This window comes from Hemicordylus capensis, chromosome 3 (genome assembly GCF_027244095.1).
Source record: "Hemicordylus capensis ecotype Gifberg chromosome 3, rHemCap1.1.pri, whole genome shotgun sequence".
NCBI lineage: Eukaryota > Metazoa > Chordata > Lepidosauria > Squamata > Cordylidae > Hemicordylus > Hemicordylus capensis.
The window spans coordinates 358,342,782-358,370,094 of record NC_069659.1 but is presented as its reverse complement, the minus strand read 5'-3'; the positions used below and the strand labels follow the sequence as shown (position 1 = coordinate 358,370,094).

At 52.1% G+C, this 27,313-nt stretch overlaps 1 protein-coding gene across 4 annotated transcripts in view; it reads left to right on the top strand.

Moving 5' to 3' along the window:
- LOC128352215 (probable cation-transporting ATPase 13A4) overlaps positions 1-27,313 on the top strand; it is a 74,503-nt gene that overhangs the window by 14,478 nt on the left and 32,712 nt on the right. For all 4 annotated transcript variants that reach the window (XM_053312593.1, XM_053312591.1, XM_053312590.1 and 1 more), the window contains exons 3-9: positions 2,829-3,002; positions 8,341-8,478; positions 12,490-12,560; positions 12,661-12,741; positions 18,026-18,095; positions 21,056-21,190; positions 24,099-24,171. In XM_053312593.1, coding sequence (XP_053168568.1) covers positions 2,829-3,002; positions 8,341-8,478; positions 12,490-12,560; positions 12,661-12,741; positions 18,026-18,095; positions 21,056-21,190; positions 24,099-24,171 — 742 coding nt within the window. The remainder of the gene's footprint in view (positions 1-2,828; positions 3,003-8,340; positions 8,479-12,489; positions 12,561-12,660; positions 12,742-18,025; positions 18,096-21,055; positions 21,191-24,098; positions 24,172-27,313) is intronic.

Genomic DNA, 27,313 nt, shown 5'->3' with positions numbered 1-27,313 from the left:
AGATAATGAAGAAGATAATGAAGAAGAGAGGGAGGGAGGAGAGGAGGGGCCCGTGTTCTTTGAACCCATCCGCTCAATTATAGCTGCACCCCTTGTCCCAACTTGGGTATTTTTTTTGTTGATCCTCCATGTTGTTTCAAGATGGCAGCCACTCACAGCATAGGCAACACCCTTTCATGACTCTTGGGTTGACAGTCAGATGCAAACCCAATTGATAGCGTGTTAAAAGAAGCTGAAAGTAGGAACTATTTCATCAGGCTTTTAGTTGATAGTTCTACAGTCTTAAGTTCTTTGTATCTGTATTTTAAATTGTTTCAGATTTGTTAATGTTTTAATGGTTGTGTTTTTAGATTGTGAACTGCCCAGAGACTTACCTATTGGGCGGTATAAAAATGTGCTGAATGAATGAAAATTCAGGTTTTTCACCAGAGAAGCCTCAGATTTTTCACAAATCTAAATGAGACCATTTGGGATTGGATGGAGAATCAGACCTCTGAGACATCAGGCTTGGCATGGAAATGGAAGGGGAGCAGGAGCTTGTCTCCTCGGCGGAGACAGGAATTCCACCAACTGTTGAATTGGGAGCGGCAGCCGGAGGGGGAACCAGCCTCTCCCTGAGTGCTGGAGACCAGAACGGAGGGAGGTGTTTTGCTCTGCGATGTGGCCAGGCCTGCCTACTGTGGCTGCTGGTTTCTTTTCTGCCAGGCAGAAACTGTGGCTTGGGGAATTTCTGTTCCTGTTCTTGTTTTCTTATCCTTAAAAGGAAGACGGTGTGGCTGAGAACAGCATTGTTCATGGAGGTGGAGTGAGGACTCCTTGGAGGGTGTCTCTGCATCACCCCCCCCCGGTCATGATGAGTGGTGGTGATGTTTGTGGTTGTTGATCATCCTGGCATTGAGCTCTGGAGCCCCACCCTGCCGCAGTCTTGGGGGAGGGTGTCTGCTCCCTGCTGAACTCACCTGCTCCTTCACACCTGTAAGCACACCTGGCAAGACTGGAAGGGTGGTTGGAGGGGGGAATTGGACCCGCCACGGCATCCTCTTCTTCCCTCTGGTTGTCTTGTGTTGTCCTAGAAACTCCAGGGTTGAGGGGACTCCTGAAAGTGGGAGGGGGTGGCTTTGCTCTTCCTTGGGAAGAAGGTCAGTGTCCCTCATGAGGATGGAGGGCTCCGTATCGTTCAGCGGTTCGAGGTTTGTCTACTCTGCCGCAGATCTAAACCAGTTTTGGGCTTGCTTAACGGGCATGACTCCCTCCCAACCAATGAACCCTGGAATCCGTTGGTGGGTGAAAGGTGCAGGGATCTCTGTTTCTGAGTCCCCTCGCAAAATGCAGTACCAAGGGTCCCTTGGGGGGAACTGCTTAAGTTAAGCTTGCTCCATCCCGGCTTAAGTTGGTAGTACGGAAGCGCGGTGATTCCGTATCACTGATCATGTCCTCATTCTCTGTGGCTAACATCCAGACTAAGTTGCTCATCTGTACTACTCAGGATTACTGAATTTCAATAGGCTTTCCATTGAATATGAGTAAGGAATTTAGTCAGGATGTCAGCTCGTGGCTGGGTGAAAAGGGAAGCCGCCTGGCTGCCTGGCTGGCTGGCTGGCTGCTTCTTCTTCTTCTTCCAAAGATGTCACAGATCTCCTTTTGAGTCAGTGCATGGAAGTCATGCCGAGCAGGCAGGCCCCCCCCCCCCCCGGTTGATGCCGCTGTGCGCTCTCAGCAACTCGCCATAGTCTTGTGCACAGCAGTGCCCCCCCCCGCCCCTTCAGGCTGCTCTCCCAGCCACCACCTCTGCCCCCTGCCGCTGGCCGCCATTCACAGGAGGGACGGCAAGGGCCTCCTTCACGGCAACTGATGCTTTTAAAATTCTGAGTTTCCTCTATTTTAGTTACAACTAGAACCGGTCAACTTGAAAATGACATTGCATTCTCCCTTTGAAGTTTGCCTTGCAAATGTTTGCAGCTGATGCTGATAGTTCAAAGTTTTCTTTTAAGATTAATGGTGATGCCTATCAGAACCTGGTTTGTGTGGTAAAAGAACTGGAAAAGGTATACACTTTTAGCCTACAAAATCCTTGGGGTTGGGGATCAGTTGCTATTTGAAATCACATATAATGTCAGAAAGAAGAAGGCTGTGAGAAATGTCCAACACTCGGTGGATCAGGGCTCCCTAGGAACGTAAGAACAGCCCTGCTGCAGGATCAGGCCCAAGGAAGCCTACCTAGTCCAGTCTCCTGTTCCCCACAGTGGCCCACCAGATGCCTCTGGGGAGCCCACAGGCAAGGGGGGAGGGCATGTCCTCTCTCTTCCTGCCATTGCTCCCCTGCAGCTGGTATCCGGAGGCATCATCTCTGCTTCACCATTTCCACAAGGTGGATGCTTAAAGATAAAGGTCATGGATGGAGCTTCCATGTGTCTTATTGTGATGGACATTCCATTCCCAAAAATCTTCATCTCTCAAACATATGTCCTCAGTGTGTTTTGGCTTCACAAAGAAATTCAGCACGTCCCTCCGAAGGCCATTGTGGCTGAGGGTGACAGCAATTGTAGCCCAACAACTTTTGGGGACCTGGGTTGGGGGCCCAGTCCTACAAGAGCAATTCTCCAGAGCCGGGAAGGAGGCCTTCCAAAAACGCTACTCAGGGGCCTTCCTTAGATTAAGCAAATGTCACCCAGAACTTGCAGAGCATCTGTCAGTGCAACGCTGCATCCAGTCAGGCATGTTTGGCCTGGCCTGAGGGCTCGCTGTGCTGAAAGGTGTGGGTGGGAGGAGGAGGTCTCCTGGCAGCTCTTCCTGGAAGTGCAATGCTCTTCCTTCCTTTTTCTCTGCAGGAGATGTTTGGCTACAAAACACACCGCTTCTGGAGAGCCCTGTGCATTGCTGGGTACATCATGTCCTGTGGCGCCCTCCTGCTTGTCTTCTACTGGAAGCCAGCCTGGGGCGTGTGGGCGAAATGCGTGCCCTGCGACTTGCAAGAGGCAGACGTCGTGCTGCTCAGGACCACAGTAGGAGGCACTTCATTTCTTCACTGGCTTCCTGAAGTGGTGGTGGTGGGGGGTGGGGTGGGGCGGTGGAAATGAGCACTTCTGTGGAGCTCAGCTCTCCCACAGGGGCAGGGGGGCTGGCTTATTTAGCAATAGCAATAGCACTTACATTTATATACCGCTTTATAGCCGGAGCTCTCTAAGCGGTTTACAATGATTTTAGCACATTGCCCCCCAACATTCTGGGTACTCACCTGGGTATTTCCACCTTTGATGTTGGTGCTGCAAAGAAGGCCCAGTCACCCATCAAAGAGACACACCCCATTGTGGCGAGGAGGGTGGAGATATTCCAGATCCTGGAGAGTATATATTTTTTAAATTATTTAACAAATTTCTAGACTGCCCAAAACTTACACCTCTGGGTGGTTCCCAATAAAACACAATCAAAACAAAATATAAACATTAAAACAATTTAAAACTTAAAACAAGTTTAAAATATTAAAACTGTAAATCTAATTAAAAGCCTGGGTGAACAAATGCGTCTTAACTGACTTTTAAAAAGTTGTCAGAGATGGGGAGGCTCTTATTTCGGCAGGGAGCATGTTCCAAAGCCTCAGGGCAGCAACAGAGAAGGCCCAACCCTGAGTAGCCACCAGACGAGCTGGTGGCAACTGCAGACGAACTTCTCCTGATGATTGGTGGGGTTCATAGCAGTGGGGTTGTTGGGGTTCATAGCGAAGACGTTCTCTTAAATACCCAGGGCCTAAGCTGTTTAGGGTTTTATAGGTTACTAGTAATTTTAAGCCCGTTAAAATAACGGGCGCTAGTACCTGTTGTTGTTCCCTTTATTCCTTTCCTCTCTCGTTCGCCCTCCTTTCCTTTTATTTTGTTCTTTTTCTGTCTTTCCTTTGTCTTCCTTTTCTCTCTCTCTCCCTCTGTTTCCTTTTCTTCCTTTCTTCTCTCCCCCTCTCTCCCTTTCTTCCTTCCACCTCTTCTAACTACCATCTTTCTGTTTTCTTGGTCTTTTCCTCTTTTCTTTCTTTTATGGGCTTGTTCTTTGGGGCTGGCTGCTCCTCCCTCCCTCCCTCCCCCCCCTTTTTTTTTGGTCCTTCTCCCTCATTTCTTTCTCCTTTTTTTTCTTCTTCCTTCCTTCCTTCCTTCCTTCCTTCCCTCCCTCCCTCCTTGTTTCTATTGTCCTTTTCCTTCCCTCCTCTCTCTTTTCTCTCCTTCCTTCTTTCCTTCTTTTTATCTTTCTATTGTCCGATCTCCCTCCCTCCCCCTATCTTTCTTTCTCTGTGTTTGCCTTCCTCCCTCAGTCCCTGTCCCATGTTAGCTAGTAGACTTTTGATGCTGTCTATTTCTGCTTCCTCTGGCTTCACTGCGTCCTCCTTCTTTTGGCTGGGCCCAGTGCCTTCTCTGGTCTGGAATGGGGTTCTTTTTCTGATTGTTTTCCCCTACTCTCGCTCCCGGTCTTTTGACCCACACCTGTGTATCTGTCTTCCTTCCTCCCACCTCACCCTCTTGTTTTCTACCGTTTCCTCTCCCCCACTTTCTTCTTTTCTTTCCGCTCTCCCCAGGCCCCCCTCTTTTTTTCTTCTCCCCTCTGTCCGGATTTTTTTTTGGCCCTTCCTTCTCCCTTTTTTAGTTTTTTCTTACTTATGAGGCAACTTTTAGAGCCTATTTCTTGTTGAAATACTTTTTTATTTTTTCAACTCAGTATTAAAGTTAACTTACTCTTTTTAATCTTTTTTTGGTTCCCCCCCAACTCTCATAGTATTTCTTTATACACCACATCGGCCCATGTGAATGGTGCCCTTGCCGCTGGCTCCGCTGCCCTCCCGCCGGCCCTCCCTCCCAAGTTCTGAGTCCTTCGTCCGGGCCAAATTGGCCCACGCCGCCGCCACCGCTGCCCTCCCGCCCGCCCTCCCATGTGCCGTTGGCCGCCCACCCGCCCTCCCTTCCAACTGCCCAGTCCTTCGCCCGGCCATGTCCGTCGGGCGAAGAACTCCTTAATTTCCGAGGGAGAGAGGAGCTCGCAAGCAGAGCTCCTCTCTTTGCAAAGACTCTGCCCGTACTGGCGGTTTGGGCGTAAAGGACACCTATTGCGTCCTTTACGGCCATAGTGTCATTTCGGGCAGAGCCTTTGCAAAGAGAGGAGCTCTGCTTGCGAGCTCCTCTCTCCCTCGGAAATTAAGGAGTTTTTAACCCGACGGACATGGGCGGGGTAAGGAGGGCTCGGCAGTTGGGAGGGTGGGCGGGCGGCCAACGGCAGTGCTTGGGGTGAAATGGCCGCCCGTGGGTTCCGTGCAAGGAGGACCGGGGATTGGCCCGAAATGGCCACGGGTGGGGCCGGGACAGTGATGGGAGGCGGGCGGGCGGGCGGGCAGACAGCGATGAGGACCGGGGATAGGCGCGAAATGGTCGCCGGTGGGGCCGGAACGGTGGTGGAGGGCGGGCGGGCGGGCTATGGCAGGAGGTTGAGTGTTTGGTGGCTTTGGGACACTGGCGTTGGCGGTCCTGTCTCCCTTGGGCTGTTCTGGGAGAACAGCCCAGGAAAACAGGGATGCAGATCCCCAATGTTCCAAGGCCACGGACACTCACTTAGCCTTTTATTATATAGGATAACCAACACCTTGTATTTTTCCCGGAAACATATCGGCAGCCAGTGTAGCTCTTACAATATAAGGGTAATATGGTCTCTCTGACATGACCCAGAGACCAACCTGGCTGCCGCATTCTGGACCAACTGTAGTTTCTGTACTACATACAAAGGCAGCCCCACATAGAGCGCATTACAGTAATCCAGTCTGGAGGTGACCAGCAGATGTACTATTGTTCTGGGGTAATTTATCTCAAGAAATGGACGCAGCTGGCGTATCATCCGAAGCTGATAGAAGGCACCTCTGGCTGCTGCCTCAACAGGGGGAACCAGAGAGACATTTGGATCCAGAAGCACCCCCAGACTGTGTACCTGTTCCTTCTGGGGAACTGTGACCCTATCCAGAACAGGCATATCAAACTCATCTCCCGAGTTTTGACCTCTTAGAATAAGTACCTCCGTCTTTTCTTGATTAAGCTCAGTTTGTTATCCCTCAGCCAGCCCATCACTGCCTCTAGGCAGGAATTTAGGAAGGTTATGCCTTCTCCTGATGATGTTGACATGGAGAAATAGATTTGGGTGTCATCAGCATACTGATTACACCCTGCACCAAATCCCCTGATGATCTCTCCAAGCGGTTTCATGTAGATGTTAAACAACATAAGAGACAATATGGAGCCCTGAGGGACAGCATACAAACACCATACAAATACATACAAATACAGAAACCTGAAGTTCTCCACCAGGACCTGGTAAACTTCAGATCTCACCATGTCTGGGGGATGCCTTCGGAAGACATGTGAGCCTTACTGTTCTGTGAAGTGAAGTGGTGGACTTCTCTCTCCCTCTTTTCCTCATGCTTTGTCTCACCTTTGGTATAGCCTAGTAACTGATGTGGATTTGAACATAAGAGCAGCCCTGCTGGATCAGGCCCAAGGCCCATCTAGTCCAGCATCCTGATGTATGCATTAGCCTACCAGATGCCTCTGGGAGGCCCACAGGAAAGAGGGGAGGGCATGCCCCCTCTCTTGCTGTTGCTCCCCTGCAACTGCTATTCAGAGGCATCTTAAGAACATAAGAACAGCCCTGCTGGATCAGGCCCAAGAAGGCCCATCTAGTTCAGCATCCTCTTTCCCACAGTGGCCGACCAGATGCCTCTGGAAGCCACAGGCTGGAGTTGAAAGAGGCATGCCCTCTCTCCTGCTGTTACTCCCCTGAAACTGAGGCTCTGAGGCTGGAGGTGGCTTATAGCCACCAGACTAGTAGCCATTGATAGACCTGTCCTCCATGAATTTGTCCAAGCCCCTTTTAAAGCCATCCAAGCTATCGACCATCACCACATCCCATGGCAGAGCATTCCAAAGATTAATTATGTGCTGTGTGAAAAAGTACTTCACACACCTATTTCCACAAGGTGGGCACCTCAGGGGATGGAGCCACTCTAGGAAGAGCAGAAGGTTCCCAATGCCCTCCCTGGCAGGATCTCCTAGATAGGGCTGAGAGAAATTCCTCCCTGCAAGCTTGGCGAAGCCGCTGCCAGTCTGGGTAGACAATCCTGTGCTTGATAGACCAATAGTCTGACTCAGTATATGGCAGCTTCCTATGTTCCTAAAGATAAAGGTTGCTGATAAGGCCACAGAACACCTATTGTTTGTGGTTTGGTGCTACCTGTGTGCTTACTCCATGGTCTCCTCAATACCCACTCAACCTGTAGAGACAATATTGTAGAGACTCCCAGTCTCCAGGGGAACTGGAACTGTAAACCACACTCTTTTGCTTGTGCCCAGGGTGGTTTTTATGCTCTGCCTCTATGATTCTGCAGTTATTGTATTGTGTGTGTGTATAAAATGCAAATATCTTCTTTATATTCATTTCTCTCAAACGTACCCATGGCTAATCCCATGCGTGGCAGCTCTCGCGAGAGTTCGGACAGCCGCCAGATAGCCATGGGGCCAGAGAAACAATATGGCGGCGGTGGTGGCAGCAAACTAGGGGCGCAGATGCTTTGTACCAGATCAGCTCGTAAAGCGCATTCTGTAGATAGCTAGAAAAGAATCCTGTTAGCCACTTTGGGTTTGATAGATGAAAAGCAGCATTTTTAAAAAGAGATGGAGGCTACTCAGAACTTCCCGCTACACGAGGAAGAAGGAGCACAAAAACATGTTTTCCAAATATTTTAATTTTCGAACAAGCTTTTCAGTAACTACACAAGGATTCAGTGCGCTGCTTATAAATATTTGCTTTTGAGCACTGATCATTTTAAAGCTTCTTCCCAAAACTTTTGCATTTAAAAATGGTGCTTTTATGGCTGTTTCTGGCATTATTTTCTCCTCTCCTCGAGGGGTTCCTAATGTTGGATCCCCAGATGTTGCTGGACTGCAGCACCCATCACCCCCTGCCATTGTGGTTGGGGATGATGGGAGTTGAACTCCAACGACCACCTTGGGGACCTCAGCTTGGGAACATTTGCCCTGCTTGAGGGAAGGAAGTGACTTGCAAGGGGTGGAGGTCAACTCCAGCATGCATGACCAGATCACCAGCTTCAGTGGGGCGGGGGGGGGCATCCCCTGCCCGCCCCCCCAGATGTCCCAGGCTCCTCTCAGAAGAGGCTGGGCAGATCTCTGTCAGGCTGGAATGAGGACACTTCAGGGCAGTGCCCCGGACTCTTTGATCTGTGCTGGGCCCTTGCCAATTCCGCAGCGACACACACGGCACTGCTTTTGCATTCCTGCAGCGACCGCCTTCTCTCTGTCCCTTCAGGACGAATTTCGTGTCTATTCTCAGAAGAAGGTGACCTGGATTTCCCTGTCTGCCCTGAGCCAGTTCAGCCCAGAAGGGCCTTCCGTTGCTGGCCACGGCTCCCTCCTGAACAAAGTCATCATGAAACCAGAGTTAAGGGTAAGTTAAGGGTGGGCCTTCCAGGGCCGGCAGCGGCTGGGCCAGGGACCCCTCCTGGCACGCTTCCCAGCACCAGCAGCCCACCACACATCCGGTGCCTTTGCCTGGCGTGGCTGGCTTGCTGCTGGAGCCATCGGGACTTGCTCCCTGCTGGTGGCTGGGCAGGGCTTGGGGGCTTCCCGCCACTTGCCAGCCGGGTGATTCTGCCGCACTGTGGCCAGTCCTGCTGGGGGATGCCGGACGAGGGGGTTGAGGGCAGCCCAGCTCTGGGGCAGCCAGGAGAATGCTGGGCGAGACGGAGAGGAATGACTGGCTCAGGTTCTCGACTGGGTGCCAGAGGAAGGGGCGGTCTGAGCCCCAGGCATATAAGCCACCACCCCCCCCGCTCCCCTCACACCTGTGGCTACAACCCGACATCCATGCGACAGAAGAGAAATGAATGAGGCCGCAGGGTGGGCTGACGGCCAGTGGCTGAGATGACTCTAAGAAGGGGATTGGAGATGTCCATGGAGGAAGCAGAGAGGGCTGCCACTGGCTAATAATCGCAAGGGCTATGTAGAACCTCCATGTTCAATGGCCGTATACCAGCTGCAGGGTTACAACTGTGAGAGAGAGCCTTGCCTTCGTCTCTGGCTTGTGGGCTTTCCAGAAGCACCTGGCTGGCTGCTGCTGCGGTGGGAAGCAAGCTGGAGGCCAGGCTAGAGGCATCCCTTTGGTCTGACCCGGCAGGGCTGCTCTTCCGTTCTGTTTCTGACTACAAGAAGGCCTTCGATTCATTGCCTCACACATGGATACTAAAATGTTTAGAAACAACTGGTGTCAGCAAAAACATTCAGATATTTATTTTAAAAAAGCAATGAGCACGTGGAATACACAGTTAACAATCAATGGCGAGACACTTGGACAGGTTAGCATTAGAAGAGGCATTTTCCAAGGGGACTCACTATCCCTTCTGTTGTTTGTAATCGCCATGACCCCACTTTCACAAATACTAAAACAAAACAGGCCTCGGATACCAAACATCTAAAACATCAAGTAAAATAAACCATCTGCTGTACATGGACATCTGCTGAGTCAATGGTCTGACTCAGTATATGGGAGCTTCCTATGTTCCAATACTGGCTGCACAAGAACAGGCACTAAGAACAAATGCAATAAGAGTAAAATTGGAAAAATCCACAACAAACAGGCAAGTGCCGCCTTTGTAAAGAAGCAGATGAAACAGTGGACCACCTAATCAGCTGTTGTAAAAAGATTGCACAGACTGACTACAAACAAAGGCATGACAAGGTAGCAGGGATGATACACTGGAACATCTGCAAAAAATACAAGCTACCTGTACCCAAAGATTGGTGGGACCATAAAATTGAAAAAGTGGTAGAAAATGAAGATGTAAAAATATTATGGGACTTCCGACTACAAACAGACAAACATCTGCCACACAATACACCAGATATAACTGTAGTCGAGAAGAAAGAAAAACAAGTGAAAATAATCGACATAGCAATACCAGGGGATAGCAGAATAGAAGAAAAAGAAATAGAAAAAATCACCAAATACAAAGATCTACAACTTGAAATTGAAAGGCTGTGGCAGAAGAAGACCAAAATAATCCCAGTGGTAATTGGCGCCCTGGGTGCAGTTCCAAAAGACCTTGAGGAGCACCTCAACACCATCGGGGCCACAGAAATCACCATCAGCCAGTTACAAAAAGCAGCTTTACTGGGAACAGCCTATATTCTGTGACGATATCTATAACAACTGACAATAAAATTCTGGCATCCCAGGTCCTTGGGAAGGACTCGATGTCTGGATAAAAAAACCCAGTCAATAACACCTGTCTGACTGTGTAAATAAATAAATAACAACAACTGGGTCCAAACTCATCCCAGCTTTTGCTTCTGGAAAGACCCCCCAACGAACAGGGGTTTCCAAAATCCATACAGCATGCCTGGGTTCTTGGTGGTGTTGCCCTTCCGATAAGATGGTGCCCTGCTGACCAAAGAGCCGGCATGGCTGTGTCTATCATCCATCCCAGTCCAGACCCTTTTGGCATCAGCCTTTTTTTTTAACCTCGCGGACATGATTTGGCAGCTCAGGGTGATGGAGAATGCTCTCCAAGGCATGCCGTTCAGGAAAAAAGAAGTTAAAAGGCCTTCGGAGAATGGATCCTCTGAGCAAGTTTTACCTCTCGCTCCTGGCTTCGAAGCAGAAAAGAAAAAAGCGAGCCGCACCATCATCCTCTCCTGCGAGGTGGCCTCAGGGCCACCACGGCCACAGGAGCACCTCCGGCCTTCTGGGAAGCTCCTAGGAGCGGAGCCAGTCTTGGCTCAGGAGGAAGGGACCTGGCTGGGGGCAGCATCGCAGCAGAGCCCGTGTGCAGCGGCAGTGCCCTCCTTGTTGACTTGAAGCGCCCCCTGGATCCGGCCACCCTTCTAGCCATGCCTTGCCGAGGGGCCTCTCCCTGCTCCTCCAGCCTCAGCCGCTGCAGCCGTCTGCAGGAAGACGCTTCTGCTTTGCGGGGCTCTTGCAAGCATCAGGGAGATGTCGGCTACAGCCGGCAAAGCAGCCCACCCCCACGCCCACCCCCACCCTGTGGGCTCCCCTCAAGCCACCAGCTGAGTTGCCTGGCAAGCTCAAGGCTCCTCAGTCCTCCCAGCCGCCTCTGGGAGTCTGAGACACGGCCAGGAATGGCCTGAGCTGCCTCCCGTGGCGGGCGGGGGCACTTTCTGTGGGCCTGAAATGAATCCCTTCCTTTGGCCTCGCATGGGCAGACGGCTGGGGCCCCAGAAGGCAGCTCAACACCCAGCCTGCCAGTCCACAGACCCCTTGGCCGTGCTCTGCTGCTCGTGGCCAGCAAGGGCAGCCGGCGCCCAACTCCTGTCCGGTGGTGCCCGCATCCTGCAGGGCTCACGTGGAGCCGGCTGTGTTGCTTTCTGGCTCGCTGGCTTTGGGATCAGGGTAACGCAGGGGACCTGGCTGGCATCTCTCCTGACTTCTAGCCACACACTGCTAATCAGGCAAAGCGCAAATTCCAACCTGGGACTTTAGCAGACTGTAAGGCAGAGGTCGCAGAAGGGGGCAGCCTCTTCCCTGCTATGCCCTGGAGCAGCTTCGAAGACCAGACCAGCCCCACTGAATCCAGCCCTGGGGGGCCCATCTGGTTCAGCCCCCTGCTTCTTTCTTCCCACAGTAGTGAATGGATGTCTCCAGGAAGGCAGTCATGCGCTCTCGCTGTTGTCTCCCCGCAGCTGGTATTCAGTGGCATACTACCGCTGAGCATGGAGGTTCCACCTCGCCATCATGACTAAGAGCTATTGATAGCTCTCTCTGTCTCCTCCATGGAATCATCATCATCATCATCTACTAATAATTGTTGTTGTTGTTGTTTACACAGTCAGACAGGTGTTGTTGTTGTTGTTGTTATTTTACGTTTTCTATCCCGCTCTTCCTCCAAGGAGCCCAGAGCGGTGTACTACATACTTGGGTTTCTCCTCACAACAACCCTGTGAAGTAGGTTAGGCTGAGAGAGAAGGGACTGGCTCAGAGTCACCCAGCAAGTATCATGAGGCTGAATGGGGATTTGAACTCGGGTCTCCCCGGTCCTAGTCCAGCACTCTAACCACTACACCATGCCAGTGGACTTCACCAAAATCCTGTGCCAGTGAATTCCATAAACTAATTGTGTGTCACTTGAAGACAGCCTTCCTTTTGTCTCTCTTGAATCTCCTCCCCCCCCCCCCGTTTCATTGGGTGCCCCTGGTGTCAAGTATTGTGAGAAGGGAAGAAGAGCGCCCCTCTAGCCACTCTCTCCATGGTGTGCACAGTTTCTGAATCCTCTGTCATGTCCCACCATCGCCCTCCATCATCTTCTTTTCTTGACTAAGGGACAAACACCAGCGTGTGGTGGCTCCTGCTTCCCCACCCCCCGGCCCCAATCCCTGTCCACACTGGGAGGGCAGCAGGAGCCACCACTCCTCTCTCTGCTCTCGCGTCTTCTTGCTCTTGCAGGTGAGATGCCTCCAAGTGCAGAACATCCGCTACGCCTGGGACTTTTGTGCCAAGCGCTTCCAGAAGGTCGGGTGAGTCTCCCGTCCTGCTGCCTGTGGGAAGTCGTAGGGGCCCCTCCCGTGTGGAAGCAGCAAAGCCCCTTGGGCCCTCTCTTGGCTCTTCTTTCTCCAGAGTCCTTGAGGACAGCCACAGCTGCGCAGAGATCCACGCGAGGTTCGGCTCTGGGCTGACCAGCAAAGAGCAAGACGTCAGGTATGCTGCTCTCGTGCCAGCCGGGAGGCAGCAGCTGCAAGCTCTGTGGGGTTTATGCCCAGCAGACTCTTGAGGACGTGATCACGACGTGGCCTTTCTCCCTGCATGGTTTTGTGGACGTGTGGACTGTGCCAGCATCTCCCTCCTGGCCAGGCTGGAGCTTCCTCTGGCCAAAGAGAGTCCGCAAAGAGTGTGCCTCCTTTTTGGACCCCTCCCCCCCAGGCTCCTCCGTAATAGCCGTGTGAGAGCAAGTTAGAGCCTCTGTGTCCCAAGGCAGGATGGCAGTGAATGTGTGTGGAGGCAGGCAGGTCTAAGACAACTCACCGTGGCCAACTCACCATGGCCACCGCGGTGAGCTGGCCACAGCGAGTTGTCCCATTCCTGATGCCGGCAGAAGAGCAGTCTGTGGCCTTCAAGCTCTGCTGGGAGGCCTCCCTACTGGCTGCCCATGAAGGGGAGCAGGAGAGTGGATAAGGCAGAGGTGCTTTTTGGTCTGGCCCCGCAGCACTATCCTGACCTGGGAGAGGAGAGCTGGTCTTGTGGTAGCAAGCATGACTTGTCCCCTTAGCTAAGCAGGGTCTGCCCTGGTTGCATATGAAAGGGAGACTTGATGTGTGAGCACTGCAAGATATTCCCCTCAGGGGATGGAGCCACTGCTCTGGGGAGAGCATCTGAGGTTCCAGGTTCCCTCCCTGGCAGCATCTCCAAGCTAGGGCTGAGAGAGATTCCTGCCTGCAACCTTGGAGAAGTCGCTGCCAGTCTGTGCAGACAATCCTGAGCTAGATGGAGCAAGGGTCTGACTCGGTATGTGGCAGTTTCCTATGTTCCTATGACCTCTTAAATTCTATGCCACCTTGGCCACGTTTCTGGGAAAGCAACAATGCTTCTTTGTAATGTCACATCGGTTCAAAGTAAAATCTGAAATTATCTGCATCCTGATGGTGGATGAAGGAGCCCAACAGAGACGTGGCCTGGTAAGGACCTGCCGGCTTCTCTCACCAGAGTGCTCGATTGTGGAGCAGGTGAGAAGTGGTGGGTAGGGAGGTGGAGTGACTGTGGTCTGTAGACATAATTATGTCTCCCTTGCCAGGATCCTTGTCAGGGAATCTGTCCACAGCGAGTGAGTGTACTTCAGTCTGGTGGGGACTAGGCATAGATTGGAGTGCTGATCATCCCACTGCTCGACAGACCCCCCTGAGCTGATGGACTTGGAGTAGCCCAGGCTTATGGTACTGAGTGACTTCAGTGTTCACTTTGGTACCAGTTTGTTGGATCCTGGAGTTCATAGTGGCCATGACAACTATGGGCCTGTCCCAAGTTGTCTCTGGACCGATGCACGTTGCTGGTCACACACTCAATTTGTTTTTTTGCTCTGATGAGGACAGTGTTTCATGCGTAGCGACCTCTGTGATTTCCCCATTGTCATGGGTGGTCCACCATTGGTGTAATTGGTGTGGCAGACAACCATCTGATTCACAACCACAACGCACCTCCACAGGGATGAAAGACCTATTGGGATGGTCTGCCCAAGAAGGTTATTGGATTCAATGGGATTCCAATAAACCTTGGAAGTTTTTAGAGTTGGTTCTGCTGGCAATTCTGCAGATGTACTGGTGGGGATCTGAAATAGGGAACTCACTGGAGCAGTGGACAGGATTGCTCCTAAGTGTCTTCTCTGACCTGCTTCCAAGTTAGCTCCATGTTATGCAGAAGGAGTACAGGAGCTGAAGCAGCAATGTCAAGATGACTGGGGCACGGGGAGGGAAGGACTCACTTCAAATCTGACGGGGCACAATTCGGAGCCTCTTTGAAGGCCTGTGGTATGGCAACATGCCGTAGAGAAGCAGTTCTTTGCTACACATATTGCTTCCGCAAACTCATGTACAGTGGAGTTGTCCAAGGTTGTGAAGGTGCTAACATAGGCTCCTCCCTCCCTGAATTTGAGCCTGGAGCCCTTGGTTGCCTGCTGTGATGGGTATAATGAGGGTTTTTTTTGCAGATAAAGTCTCTTGTATCTGGGCCAACCCAGATACCACAATTGTTGCAGAGTCTATTTGGGAGTGTCTAGTAGCTGCTCTTGTTTGCTTAGATTAGATCAGTTTCAATGTGACTCCTAAGACTGAGAAGCTCTCTGTCCTTGCCCAATGTGGCTTATATCATCTGGCAGGGAGGTTAGTGGAGATGGCCTGGTGGACCCTACAGTCATCCCTCACCAACCGTGAGGGTTCCGTTCAAATTTGCATTTGGCAAGCAATTGAAAAGCATTGGAAACAGAGGAAGTAGAAGTTAGAGGAATTGTGGTCACAAAAAGGCCGAAAAATGCAGGGGAAAGTGACCCAAAAAAATCTCTGGAATCCCTTTAAATCACCAATAGTCAGAAAGAGGAGTGAGGGGGGACCCCGGAAATCACCCCAAACCCCCCCAAATCACCCAAACCCCTGAAAATCATCCTGACACCCCCCCCCCAATTACCAAAAAATCTCACCCAACTGTGGCTCCTTGGGTCATGTTTGGTGAGACCTGTCACAATTTCCAGTCACAGATCGTCAAAACCTCAATTGGGAAAACCGCGGTTGGTGAGGGGTGACTGTATAAATGTTTCTCTGAGGAAAGGCAGAATGCCTCCCTGTCAAAAATTTTTTTTAAAAAAATTAGACCACTCATTAAAAGCAAGGTGTCTACATTGGACACCTCAGAGCTAAGCAATTATAGGCCAGTCTCTAACCTTCCATGGTTGGGCAGATTGATTGAGAAGGTGGCTTCCGGCAATCTTGGAGGAAGCAGATTATCTGGACCCATTTCGAACTGGCTTTTGGGCGGCCTATGGGACTGAGACTGCCTTGGTCAACCTGGTAGATGGCCTCCAATTGGGAATCAATGGAGGGAGTGGGACTCTGTTGGTCCGCTTGGTTATCTCAACGGCTTTAGATGCCATCATCCATGGCATCCCTTTGGGTTGACCACCAGAGCTAGGAATGGGAGGCACCAGTTCCACTCCTATATCTCGGGCAGATTCCAGATGGTGTCCCTTGGAGACTGCTGCTCTTTGAATTGGGAGCTATTATATATGGAGTCCCTCAAGGCTCCGTACAGTCTCCGTTTAAAAAAAATATCTAAATGAAACCGCTGGGAGAGATGGTCTTGTGGTAGCAAGCATGACTTGTCCCCTTAACTAAGCAGGGTCTGCCCTGGTTGCATATGAAAGAGAGACTCCATGTGTGAGCACTGTAAGATATTCCCCTCAGGGGATGGAGCCACCACTCTGGGAAGAGCAGAAGGTTCCAAGTTCCCTCCCTGGCAGCATCTCCAAGATAGGGCTGGTAGAGATTCTTTCCTGTAACCTTGGAGAAACAGCTGCCAGACTAGGTAGACAATACTGAGCTAGATAGACCAATGGTCTGACTCAGTATATAGCAGCTTCCTATGTTTCTGTGTCAGGGGATTTGGTGCAGGGTGTTATCAGTATGCTGACAACACCCAAATCTATTTCTCCATGTCAACTTCATCAGGAAATGAGTTGACCTAACTTCCCTAAATGCCTGTCTGCTGCCCAGTATTCCCTCTAATTTCCCCCCCAGCTGTGTGTAGATTGAGTTTTGTTCTGGGCAGCAGTATCAAGACCGTGTGGCCGTGTGTATCTTGGCGGCAGGATCAAGGCCGTGTGTGCACACGTCCATTCAGAATGGGCCTTCCTGATTCAGCCTGAGCGGGATCTAAAATTAAGTGAGCGGACATCAAAAAAACTTGTGAGTGTAAACACACATGCACACTTTAGAGGGAACACAGCTGCAGCAATTCATTCATTCATTCATTCGATTTCTATACCTCCCTTCCAAAAATGGCTCAGGACAGTTTACACAGAGAAATAACAAACAAATAAGATGGGTCCCTGTCCCCAAAGGGCTCACCATCTAAAAAGAAACAGAAGACAGACACTAGCAACAGTCACTGGAGGGACGCTATGCTAGGGGTGAATAGGGTCAGTTACCCTCCCTCTGCTAAATACAGAGAACCGCCACGGTAAAAGGTGCCTCTTGGCCCAGTTAGCAGGTGTATTGATAGACTGATTTTGATATACTGATATGTAATTGACATCCTGCTTTTCAACCCAAGAAGTTCTCAAAGCGGTTTACGTAGGAAACAAAAGACGGTGGTTCCCTGCGCCCAAAGGCCTCTCCATCTAAAAAGAAGCACCAGGGAGACCTCAAGCACAGCCACTGACAAGGAGGCTGTGCTGGGGCTGAACAGGGCCAGGGGGAAGAGGACTGCCCCTTTGCCCAGGGAGCAGGGGGTGCAGAAGGACCCCCGTGCTCTGCAGGACCGTGCCCTCATGCAGGCAGGAGGCTAGCAGAGGCCCCTGTGGAATTGGGGAAGGTGGCCCGGAAGCCTCCTGCCTTTTGTTTCCAATGGCAGCCGCAGAGGCCCTTTCAAGCCCAAAGACTTGGATTTCAGGAAGGAAGAGCCAGCTAGCCAAGGACGGCTTCCTTGAACAGCGACATGAGCCTGCCCGAGCTCATGGGCCAGGCAGCCGCCTGCCTGCACACTCTGGTCATCCGTTAGCATTGGGGAATTAGAAGGACCCCTTAAAGGGTGAAGTTGGCCCCATCCCCGCTACCCGTTCTGTTCTGGTTGCCTGCGAGGCTGAGGTGAGGCCAGTCCACAGGACTTGGGAGTGGAGCACAGGGGCCAGTGGACTCCAGGCCAGCCAGAGGCAGACGGAGGACCCCCTGCTCAGAGCCTCCCTGCCTGGAGAGTGGAAGCCTCAAAGGGCAGCCTTCTGGAGTCTGGCCCTGGGGGAAGGAAGGGGTGATGGTGTGGGGCAGCCCCGCTCTCCAGTGGGTGCTGCCTCAGGAAGGCCAGGCCCCGAGGGAGCTTCCTTGGGGGAGGACGCCAGCCCCACAGCTCTCTCGGGTTCCCTGGGTCCAGATCCAGGGCTGGGGCCAGCTAGAGCTGGTGATCTGCCTCCTCAGCATCTGGCTCAGAGCTGTGACTGTGAGCAGGGGCTGTGGCAGTCCAGGCCACGACACCCCCGTCTCCTCCCGGCAAGGAGAATCTGCAGCCTCCCTTTGGCCAGACTGCACTGGCAGTGAAGCCGGCCCTCCTGGGTTGACCCCCTTCTCGGAGCGCAAGGCTCCCCTTTGGTCTTGCTCCTCCTCCTCCTCCTCCTCGGAGTGGCAAGTCCGGCAGGAGCAGGAAGTGGTCGTGAGGAGCAAATCTCTGGGCTCAAGGGAAGCCGTCCCATTGACTTTGGCATCCACTCTTGACTTCCATCTCTCCTTTGCAGGAGGGCAATCTGTGGACCCAACGCCATCACTGTTGAGGTCCCGCCTGTCTGGAAGCTGCTTGTCAAAGAGGTATGTCCATTTCTCGATGGCCTTCACTTCAGAATGCCTCGGATCATAGGGGGAGAGCGCCTTTGGCATCTTCTGCCTCCACTATGTTGCCAGCCAGGAGTTGGTATCTGGTGCAAGTTATGGCCCTTTTGCAGAGAAATTCCTGAAAATGTGGGAGCAGCACCTGGGTGTTTTCCAGATCACACGCTGCAACAGTTTCGCAATGTGCCCGTTAAGTGACCCTCCACATTTCTCATGTTGTGATATCGCAGTCGCTGCGCAGTCACCAGGGTGCTGTCCCTATTTCCGATGCCTTGATTCGGGTTTTATTGATGCGTTTTGGCCCTATAACGTTGCAAAACTGTTGCAGGACAGTGCTGTGTTTTCCCATTGTATGGAGGCCTGCCCCATGCTGGATGTATTGCAGTTCAGTGTGGTCTGGACAGTTCACTTGGATTTGCCAATTTTTAGAGCCGCTTTCCGCCCATTTCTGAAATAATGTTGCCGCTCATGTTAAAAAAAAGAAGAAGTAAAAAATATGTTTCAGTGGGAGTTCTTGTGCAAGGATGCAACCCACAAGGGTGCAACTTGTTTCTCATCTGCTTTTGGCTTTTGATTTCCATCATTCATGTTTTTCAAGAAGACTTTTTTTTTAACACATTCCCGCTGTGGATTTGCTGGCTCATTCGGCAGATCGAGGATCTGTTGATATGTAAAGCCACACAATATCTTTTTCTTAATATATTCTTGCCTCGGTTTTTCGTTTCTGCCTTCAGCCCTAGGTTTCGGTCACATTTGTCCCTGAAACTTGATATGTAAAGCCAATTTTTTTTCTTTTTACAAATATATCTAATGTATTTCTGCTCAGCTTTCGGATTTTGATCCCATTGGTCTCATGCCCCAAGTGTTTGGTGCTTCTGCTTGCGCAAAGGAGAAAGTTGTTGCACCTTTGCACAAAAGCACCAAGAAATGTGTGTGTTTTTTTTAAAGAGTCTGTTGTGACAGCGGTTCCCCACCCCTTCCGTGACCCTATTGGCTGGAAATGGAGGAGAAGGAGGGGACAGTGATTGCGATCCAGGTGGAATATGGACACCTCCTGCCTGGAAAATCCGCTGCAGTGGTGGGCAATACGGACGGCCCAAACCCTGTCATGTTGCATAGAAAACTGCATCAAAGCCGCTGCGCTCACAGTTTCAAACCGCTGCCTAATTCCACTGTACTTTGCAACACTTTAACCGTTGCAAATCTTGTAGTCTGGAAAACGCCCAGGTGACCTCTGAAAAGAGGCCAGAGCTCCGTATGTGGAATCTCAAGGGGTTGAGGCCCCCCTGTCCCTCATGGTCCCTGGACCCTCTCCCCAAGCTGCTTTTCCTTGGCCCTGGCACCCCACCCCAATTCCCTCTCTTCTTTCCATTCTCCCAGTAAAAAATTTGTGCGTTCTTTGAACCCCCCCCCCCGACCTCCACCCTCAGAGCTTCGCCTCCCTGAGATGCTCTTGGAGCTGGCCTGTGACCTTGGTTAGCAGGCTCAGGGCACAATCCTGCAAGAAGTTCTCCGGCAGAGCAGGTGGCAGTGCTCTTGCACAGCTCCCATCCACTCCAGTGGGGCTTGTGCAGGAGAGCTTCCCAGGAGACTGTGCCCTGCCTCTCAGGGAAGGGTGCTTGGCTTCTTTGTTCTCCAGAGCTGAGCTCAGGTGCTTCCTGAAACCCCGGGTCTCTAGAAGCCAGATTAACCGTCTGAGCAACCAGGATCTCAGCCGCTGCCAAGGAGAACATTCTGTCCTTGCTCCATAGCCAGCCCTCCTTCCACCATGGCTGCCTGGAATGGCTTAGGGGGATTTCTCTGAGCTGATTAAAGCCCACAAATGCCTGCTGCTGATTCACTTAATTAAGTTCTGGGGAAACGACGAGTCCTCCACCAGGAGCCGGAGGCCGGGTGGCTTTTTCTTTATTGCCCTCGGATCAAAGAGGGAGAAAAACAAGCTCAAGGGGTTCTGGAAACACATGGTGCGTGTGTGTGTGTGCGCGCGCGCATGCACATATCAAAGTGTGGTGCACTTCCAAGAGTCAGCAGACAAGGCCCTGTGCGAAGGACTTTGCAGTCTACAAGTGGCCTCAGGGGAGACCACAGTGGGGTGGGGGGTGGGCAGAGCGGGAGGACTGGTGCTGCTTTCCCTCACCTGCACTTGGCCTTCGTTGTGGGCTTCGTGCCCCAGACGTGGTTGGACTCTGACTCCCATCATCCCCTCCTGTTGGGGCACCAAGACAGGCAGCCCTGCAGTCAGGGGCTCTGCTGGGCAGCTGCTCCCGCTTCCAGCATCTGGTTCTAAGAAATGCCCCCCATTAGCCCGCAGGGGGCCATCTGGGCCCGGGTGGGCTGAGGGGCAAAGGGGCTGCCGCCCATCAGGAGACCAGCCAAGTCCGGCAGCCCCAGGCAGAGGCCCCACCCCCACTCCGGCCTCCTCGCTCCTGTCCTCTGGGGAGGGCTCCTGCCGTGTGTGTGTGTGTGTGTGTGTGTGTGTGTGTGTGTGTGTGTGTGTGTAGGAGAACTGGTCTTGTGCTCACAAGCATGACCTGTCCCCTTAGCTAAGCAGGGTCTGCCCTGGCTGCATAGGAATGGGAGACTTGATATGTGAGCAGCACTGTCAGATCTTCCCCTCAGGGGATGATGGGGCCGCTCTGGGGAAAGCAGAAGGTTCCCAGTCTCCTCCCTGGCAGCATCTCCAAGATAAGGCTGGGAGAGACTCCTGCCTGCAACCTTGGAGACGCCGCTGCCAGTCTGTGTAGACAATCCTGAGCTAGATGGACCAGTGGTCTGACTCAGGATATGGCAGTTACCTCTGTGTGTGTGTGTGTGTGTGTGTGTGTGTGTGTTCAGACTCTTCTGACCTGGCAGGGGTGGGGACATGCTGCAGGGAGCCACATGATCCGCCTCCCCCCCCACCCCTCCCCACCTGCCGACCTCTTTCTCTGCCCAAACAGGTCCTCAACCCGTTCTACGTCTTCCAGGCCTTCAGTGTCTGCCTGTGGTTTACTGAGGATTACATTGAGTACTCTGTGGCCATCATTGTCATGTCCCTCCTTTCGGTTTCTCTCACCGTTTATGACCTCAGGAAGGTGAGCCGGTCCTCCCCCCCCGCCCCCTTGGGAGGAGACAGTCCTCTTTGTCTTGGATCAGCCCAGCCATGGACGGACGGACGGACTGACGGACGGACAGGGTCTCTTGCTTCATTCACCTTTCACCTTCGCCTGCCTGATCCAGAAGGCTACAGACAGGGCAGCATGCAAAGAAAACCTCTCCGAAACAGACCGGCCATGGGTGGGCTCTCACCAAAGGCCTGGCTAGGAGGCCTCAGGCATGGCTTTGGCTGGTTTTGCTGAGTCCTACCGTTCTGGACAGTGTTCCCTCCAACAGGGATTCCCGGATGTTGTTGACTACAACTCCCGGAATCCCCAGGTTTAATGGCTTTTGCTTGGGGATTCTGGGAGTTGTAGTCTACAACTTCTGGAGATCCTTCTAGAGGGGACACTGGTTCTGGAGCCTGAAAGGGTCCACTTTTACGAGGGAGATGAGGGCCGCAAGAAGGGACCATTCCTGGGAGGGGGAGTTCTTGGGAGCCTTTTGAGCCCGCTTCCTCATCACTTGGGTGCAAGAGGCCTTTGCCTTGCAGCTGGCTTGCAGGCTGCGCCCTGCCCTGGTCTGTGTGGGCTGCCACCTTGCAGGCCTAACTGCTGCGGAATATCACAGAAGAACCGCGCTGGGCACCTGCGTGAGAGCAGCAGGCCTCCCCACCTTTGGCCCCCAAATGCTGGGCTACTGCTCCCTTCGGGCACGGGGGCTGGGGATGATGGGAGTTGTAGTCCAGCAGTGCCTGGGAGCCAATGTTGGGGCACCCTGCATTAGAGCATTCAGAGTGACCCACTTACAATCCCTTGGGGTAGTCCTTACCAGAACCCTGCAACGCAGGTCAGCGCTGCTAATTAATCAGTGAATTAATTTTGAAACTTCAGGCCTGCCTTTCTTGGAAACCAACTCCGGGCAGCTTACAAGCAGAGATAAAAGCTGTAGCATAGCAAAAAGAATATGCTAGATGAGCGGGGAGGAAAGATCCTCCAGCTGCTGAGCGAAGGCAGGCCAGGACCGACCCATTTTCAACAGCCATTGAAAATCAAGCAAGGAGGGAGCAGGAGGATCTCTTGGCCAAGGGCATTCCAAAAGGAAGGGGCCACCACAGAGAAGAAGCTCCCTTGTGTGGCTGCCAGATGGCCCTCTGTGGTGCGGGGGGACCACATCATCGTATGGGGCAGACAGATTGGCTGGTGTATGTATAGGCAGTGACTCATCCTAACGAGCCAGGGGGGTCCCAAAGGAGGCGCAGCTGCCTCTGCTTCCCCGCTGCTCTGGTTGCTCCTCTCGCCCCCGCCCCAGCGCCACGCTGCCTGCCGGCTGGCCGTTATTGAGACTGAGCTGTGCTGTTAACTGTGCAACTCTGTCTGACGAATGGCCGGTCGGTGGGCATGTGCGGGAGAGAGGAGCCGGCTGAGCTGCTTCCTTTGGTGCAACCCCCCCCCCACACCCGGCACGTTAGGAGGAACTGCTGCTGCAAGGTGATTCACAAGACATAGATTAAAAAACCCCATAAGGACATTAGAAGAGCCCTGCTGGATCAGGCCCAAGGAGGCCCATCTAGTCCAGCATTCACACAGTGGCCCACCAGATGCCTCTACAAGCCCACAGGCAGGAGGTGAGGCCATGACTTCTCTCCTGGGCGCTTTCCAGACTAGACCCTGCAACGAGGTCACATCGGATCTCAGACGTGTGCTTCCACACTTCCGGCATCGTTGTGACACCGCAGTCCCGACGCAGACAGCAGGGTGCCGTTCACATCGCCAATTCCTTGTCTCGAATTTAATCACTGCAATATAGAGCTAGTAAACTCTTTATTGCTAAGGTATACCCTCAGATTCTCTATGGTGCACAGCTTGGCCCTTATGGCAACGTTACTCTTTTGGAAGTAATCCAGACAGTTTCTGAGGGCTATTCTCCAAGTTCCCCGTGCTGTTACTAATGCTGCTCTCCGAAGAGAGGCTGGGGTTACCACTTTAAAGCTGAAAACTTGGCTGTGTATAATCAAATTTTGGTTGAACCTGGTATTTTTTCCTACTGGGTTTGGGTGGTTGTTGGCACCCATGGGTGCTCCACAATAAAGAATAATGGGCTGCTTCGAGAATAATGGGCTGCTATGAGAAAAAAATTAAAATAATTTTCAAAAATTCATTAAAAATCATACGAGTGTCTGATTGCTTTGAGGTTTGGGTGGTAGGTAGTCATGGGTGCCAGCTACGACCCCACCCACTTTTGTCTGAACCAGTTCAAACCGGTTTGAACCGAACCACCCCCTGGTTCAGTTTGAATTCAAACCTGCAGCTCTAACCTGATGGCTGGTTAGGTTCGAATTCGAACCTCCGAACCACCCTGGTTCGAATTCGAACCGGTTCGCACATCCCTACTAAATAGAGCTAGGACGTCGTATATATGGTGTAAGGAAGCTGTTGTTTTGTCAGCTTGTTAGTTTCTGTGAAACAATTCCCCTTGCTGTTTACGTTTTCAATGTGACTTGCCCGAATGGAGGCATTTTGCTGCTGTTGAGCAGCTAGTCTGGAAAGCACCCTGCTGTTACTCCCCTGCAACTTGTATTTAGGGGCGTCTTGCCTCTGAGCTTGGAGGGAGCTTATAGCCATCAAGACTAGTAGCCACTGACAGACCTGTCCTCTGCGAATTTGTCTAAGCCCCCATGAAAGCCATCCAGGCTGGTGGCCAACACTACATCCTGTGCCAGAGAGTCCCACAGTCTAACTACGTGCTGTATAAAAACGTCCGTCCTTTTCTGAGTCCTAAATGTTCCTATCTTCTCCCTTCTGCTGCACGTTGGAAGGGCTGTGGCAGAGACCCAAAAGAAAGGCCTGTTGGGAGCACCAACTAATGTGGCGTTTGGTTCCACCCTCTTTCTTTCCTACGGAACAGCAATCTTTGAGGCTGCATCGGCTAGTGGAATCCCATCAGAGTGTCCTGGTCAAGGTCTGCAGGAAACCCTCAGGTGAGCCAGCGCAAGGAAGGACTCCCCTCTGCTGTGCCGCTGTTCTCTCTTCCAGCACCAGGGACGGCTGTGCCGAGTGGAGTGCCCAGATCCTCCACTCCGGCCAAGAAGCCCTTTCCCTGCAGCCTGTGTCTCCCTCCCTCCCTCTCAGTGCTCTGCCCCTTGCCTTCATTCCATCCTGCAGTGAGTGCAAGACCATTGAGTCAGGAGAAGGAGCTCTGCCCTGTGGAGGCCCTGCTGGTTTTTCAGGCTGCCTGCTGAGTGCACAAGCACGATGCTGAGGGGGAGGGGAGGGGAGGGGGCTGGGGGCCCATGAGGCAGCCCCTCTGGCTCAGAAGAGGTTGCCTTCTGACAGGGGCCAAGTGTGTCCCTGCGGGAAGTTCAGAGCAAGAGGCATGATGGCCACCTCCCTCCCTGCCTTCAAAAGGAGCCGTGAATAGCCCTTTGGACAAGTTACAGGGGCTTAAAACTGGCCTGCATGTTGTTGGTGGGCACTGCCCTGGCCGGCTCCTCCCTCCGCCTAGGTGTGTTCATGGAGAGCCCTTGCAGTGTCCCAGGCGCCGAACACTTCTTGTTCCTGGGCATCGGGCAATGCTGCAGCAATGAGTTCCGCAGAGTGGCTCGATACCTTTCAGAGAGAGTGCAACCCCATCCAGAACAGGCAGATCTGAACCATCTCTCAGGTCCCCCCACCCCCAGGCCATACCTCAATCTTATTTGGATTCAATTTCAGTTTGTTATCCCTCATCCAGCCCATTACTGGGCTGTCTATACCTGTTTGTGCAGGCGTGCTCAGCTTTGCTGCTTCTGTCTGTCTTTTTGATGGTGTTTGTGGGGGGTTGTTTTTTAAAAACGTTTTATGGGTTTTAGTGATTAACTGATTTTAAGGATTTAAATGTGATTTATATGGACTTTTACTGTGTTTTAACTTTTGTAAACCACCTTGGGATGTTTTATGAAAGGCGGTGTAGAAACTGAACAAACAAACAAACCAAGTTCCAGTGGGAGTAGCCTAGGAAAAACACCCCTGTGCTGTAGGAAAAACAACAAAGGGCCTTGCCATGTCTTAGAAGAGGAGCCCGTTTCTTGTGGCAAGGATGCTGGTGGGCTGGGTGCTGCTTTGTCAGGAAGTGGCTTGGCAGGTGTGCCTGCCTCTCCCTGGATCACCTCTGCATGCACACTTCCTTCCCCTCCCCAGCCCTCAGGAAAGGACCCATTTCATCCTGACCAGGCAGTCAATTAGGACACTGGACCAGGAGAGCCTCCCCTCCAGCCCCTACACCGGGCGGCCTTTGATCCCTGCGTAATCAAGGGCAATGATTCAGCCTGGAAGTCATTTGCACTGGAGACGAGGAATGACCACGGAACACAATGAAATGAGGTTATTATTGTTAGCATCTTCCGTGCAAGACGAAGCCACGGAAACATGCTCAGTGCCAAGCTCAAGAGTTCCCCCAGCAACATGTTTGATGCCTAGAATTCCTGCCCCTTCTCCAAGAGGCTCAGGATGGAGAGGCACCCAGAGTTATGCTGTCTCTTTATCCTCACAAGGCCCCTGCTGTGAAGGAAGTCAGGTAGGCTGAGGCAGAAAACAGAGCGGCTTCACAGGACGGAGCAGGGACTTGAGCCCAGGTTGCTTCGACGGGGTCTCTGTCTTTGACACCTCTGGGCTTCTTTCAAGCTTCACCTTCTGCTTTGGACGGGAACTCTGCCCCCCACAGCCGCTATAGGCAACTGCGCCTCTCTCCAGCCCCTCCATCTTTCGTCATCCGCGCTTCAATAGGCTTCGTCAGAGCTTCTTGCTTTGAGCTGCGAGTTGGATGGGAAGTTGGTTGTGGAATTTTCTTCCTATTAGTTTGTTTTCTTGCTCCTGCTATCTTCTTTCACCCCTTTTAAGTTTTATTTATCGGGAAGTTTTGGTTTTTTTGTTATCAGGGTTTTTTTTAATGGCCCCCCCACCCCACCCCACTTGTTCCCTCTCCCAGATGGGACGCTAAAGCCTGTGAGGCCTTTTTTCTTGTCTTATGCTGGGCACAAAAAGAATGTAAAAGTGTGTCCACTGCAGAGCAAAATTACGCTCTTTGGACATGCATCCTCCGTGTCTGCTTTGTCTTGGGGAAGCCCGTGCAGTCGAGGCCTGCTCCCCTTGCCAGAAGTTTGCCAAGCAGGTGAGGAAAAACAGGGCTTCTCGTCTTCGCTCCACACGGTGGGAACCGGCACTTCATCTTTTGGAAGCCGTATCCTCTAAAAACCACCCCAAAATGCCTTTGCCCAAAACCATGTTGGTTGTTTTTTTTAGCAGACGTACCTGTGGTTTCGAAGCCAGGGCATTCGGCGGCTCTAGCAGTGCCAGCGCCATTGCCCTCGGCAGCCTTCTTCACCGCTCTGTTCCTCTCCATCCACTTTCTCCACACCATGCATGATTTTAGAGACATCTATCATATGGCAGTCATCTTTTTTCTGAACTAAAATGCCCAGGTGTTGAAGCCTTGTCTCATAAGTAGGGTGCTCCAGGCCCCTGATCCTCTGGGTTGCCCTCTTCTGCACCTTCTCCAGTTCTACTGTGTCCTTCTTTAGATGTAGTGGCCAAAGCTGTACGCAGTACTCCAGGTGTGGCTGCACCATAGTTTTGTATAAGGGCATTATAACATTAGCATTTTTCTTTTCAATCCCCTTCCTAATGATCCCTAGCATGGAATTTGCCTTTTTCACAGCTGCCACACATTGAGTTGACCCTTTCAACGAGCTGTCCACCATGACCCCAAGATCCCTCTCCTGGTCCGTCACCGACAGCTCAGATCCCATCAGTGTATATGTGAATGGTGTGTGTGTGTGTGTGTGTGTGTGTGTGTGTGTGTGTTTGACACAATATGCATCACTTCACACTTGCTATCATTGAGCTGCATCTGCCGTTTTGTTGCCTGCTCATCCAGTTTGGAGAGATCCTTTTGGAGCTCCTCACAATCTGTTTTGGATTCCACTACCCTAAATAGTTTAGTGTCATCTGCCAATTTAGCTGCTTTGCTGCTTACCCTGACTTCTAGGTGATTTAAACAAATTAGAAAGACTCCCATTTCCCCCCCCTCCCCACCTCTCAGTTTCTTCCTGCAAGACTTTTGAGCTGCTGGAGGCAGATGATGAG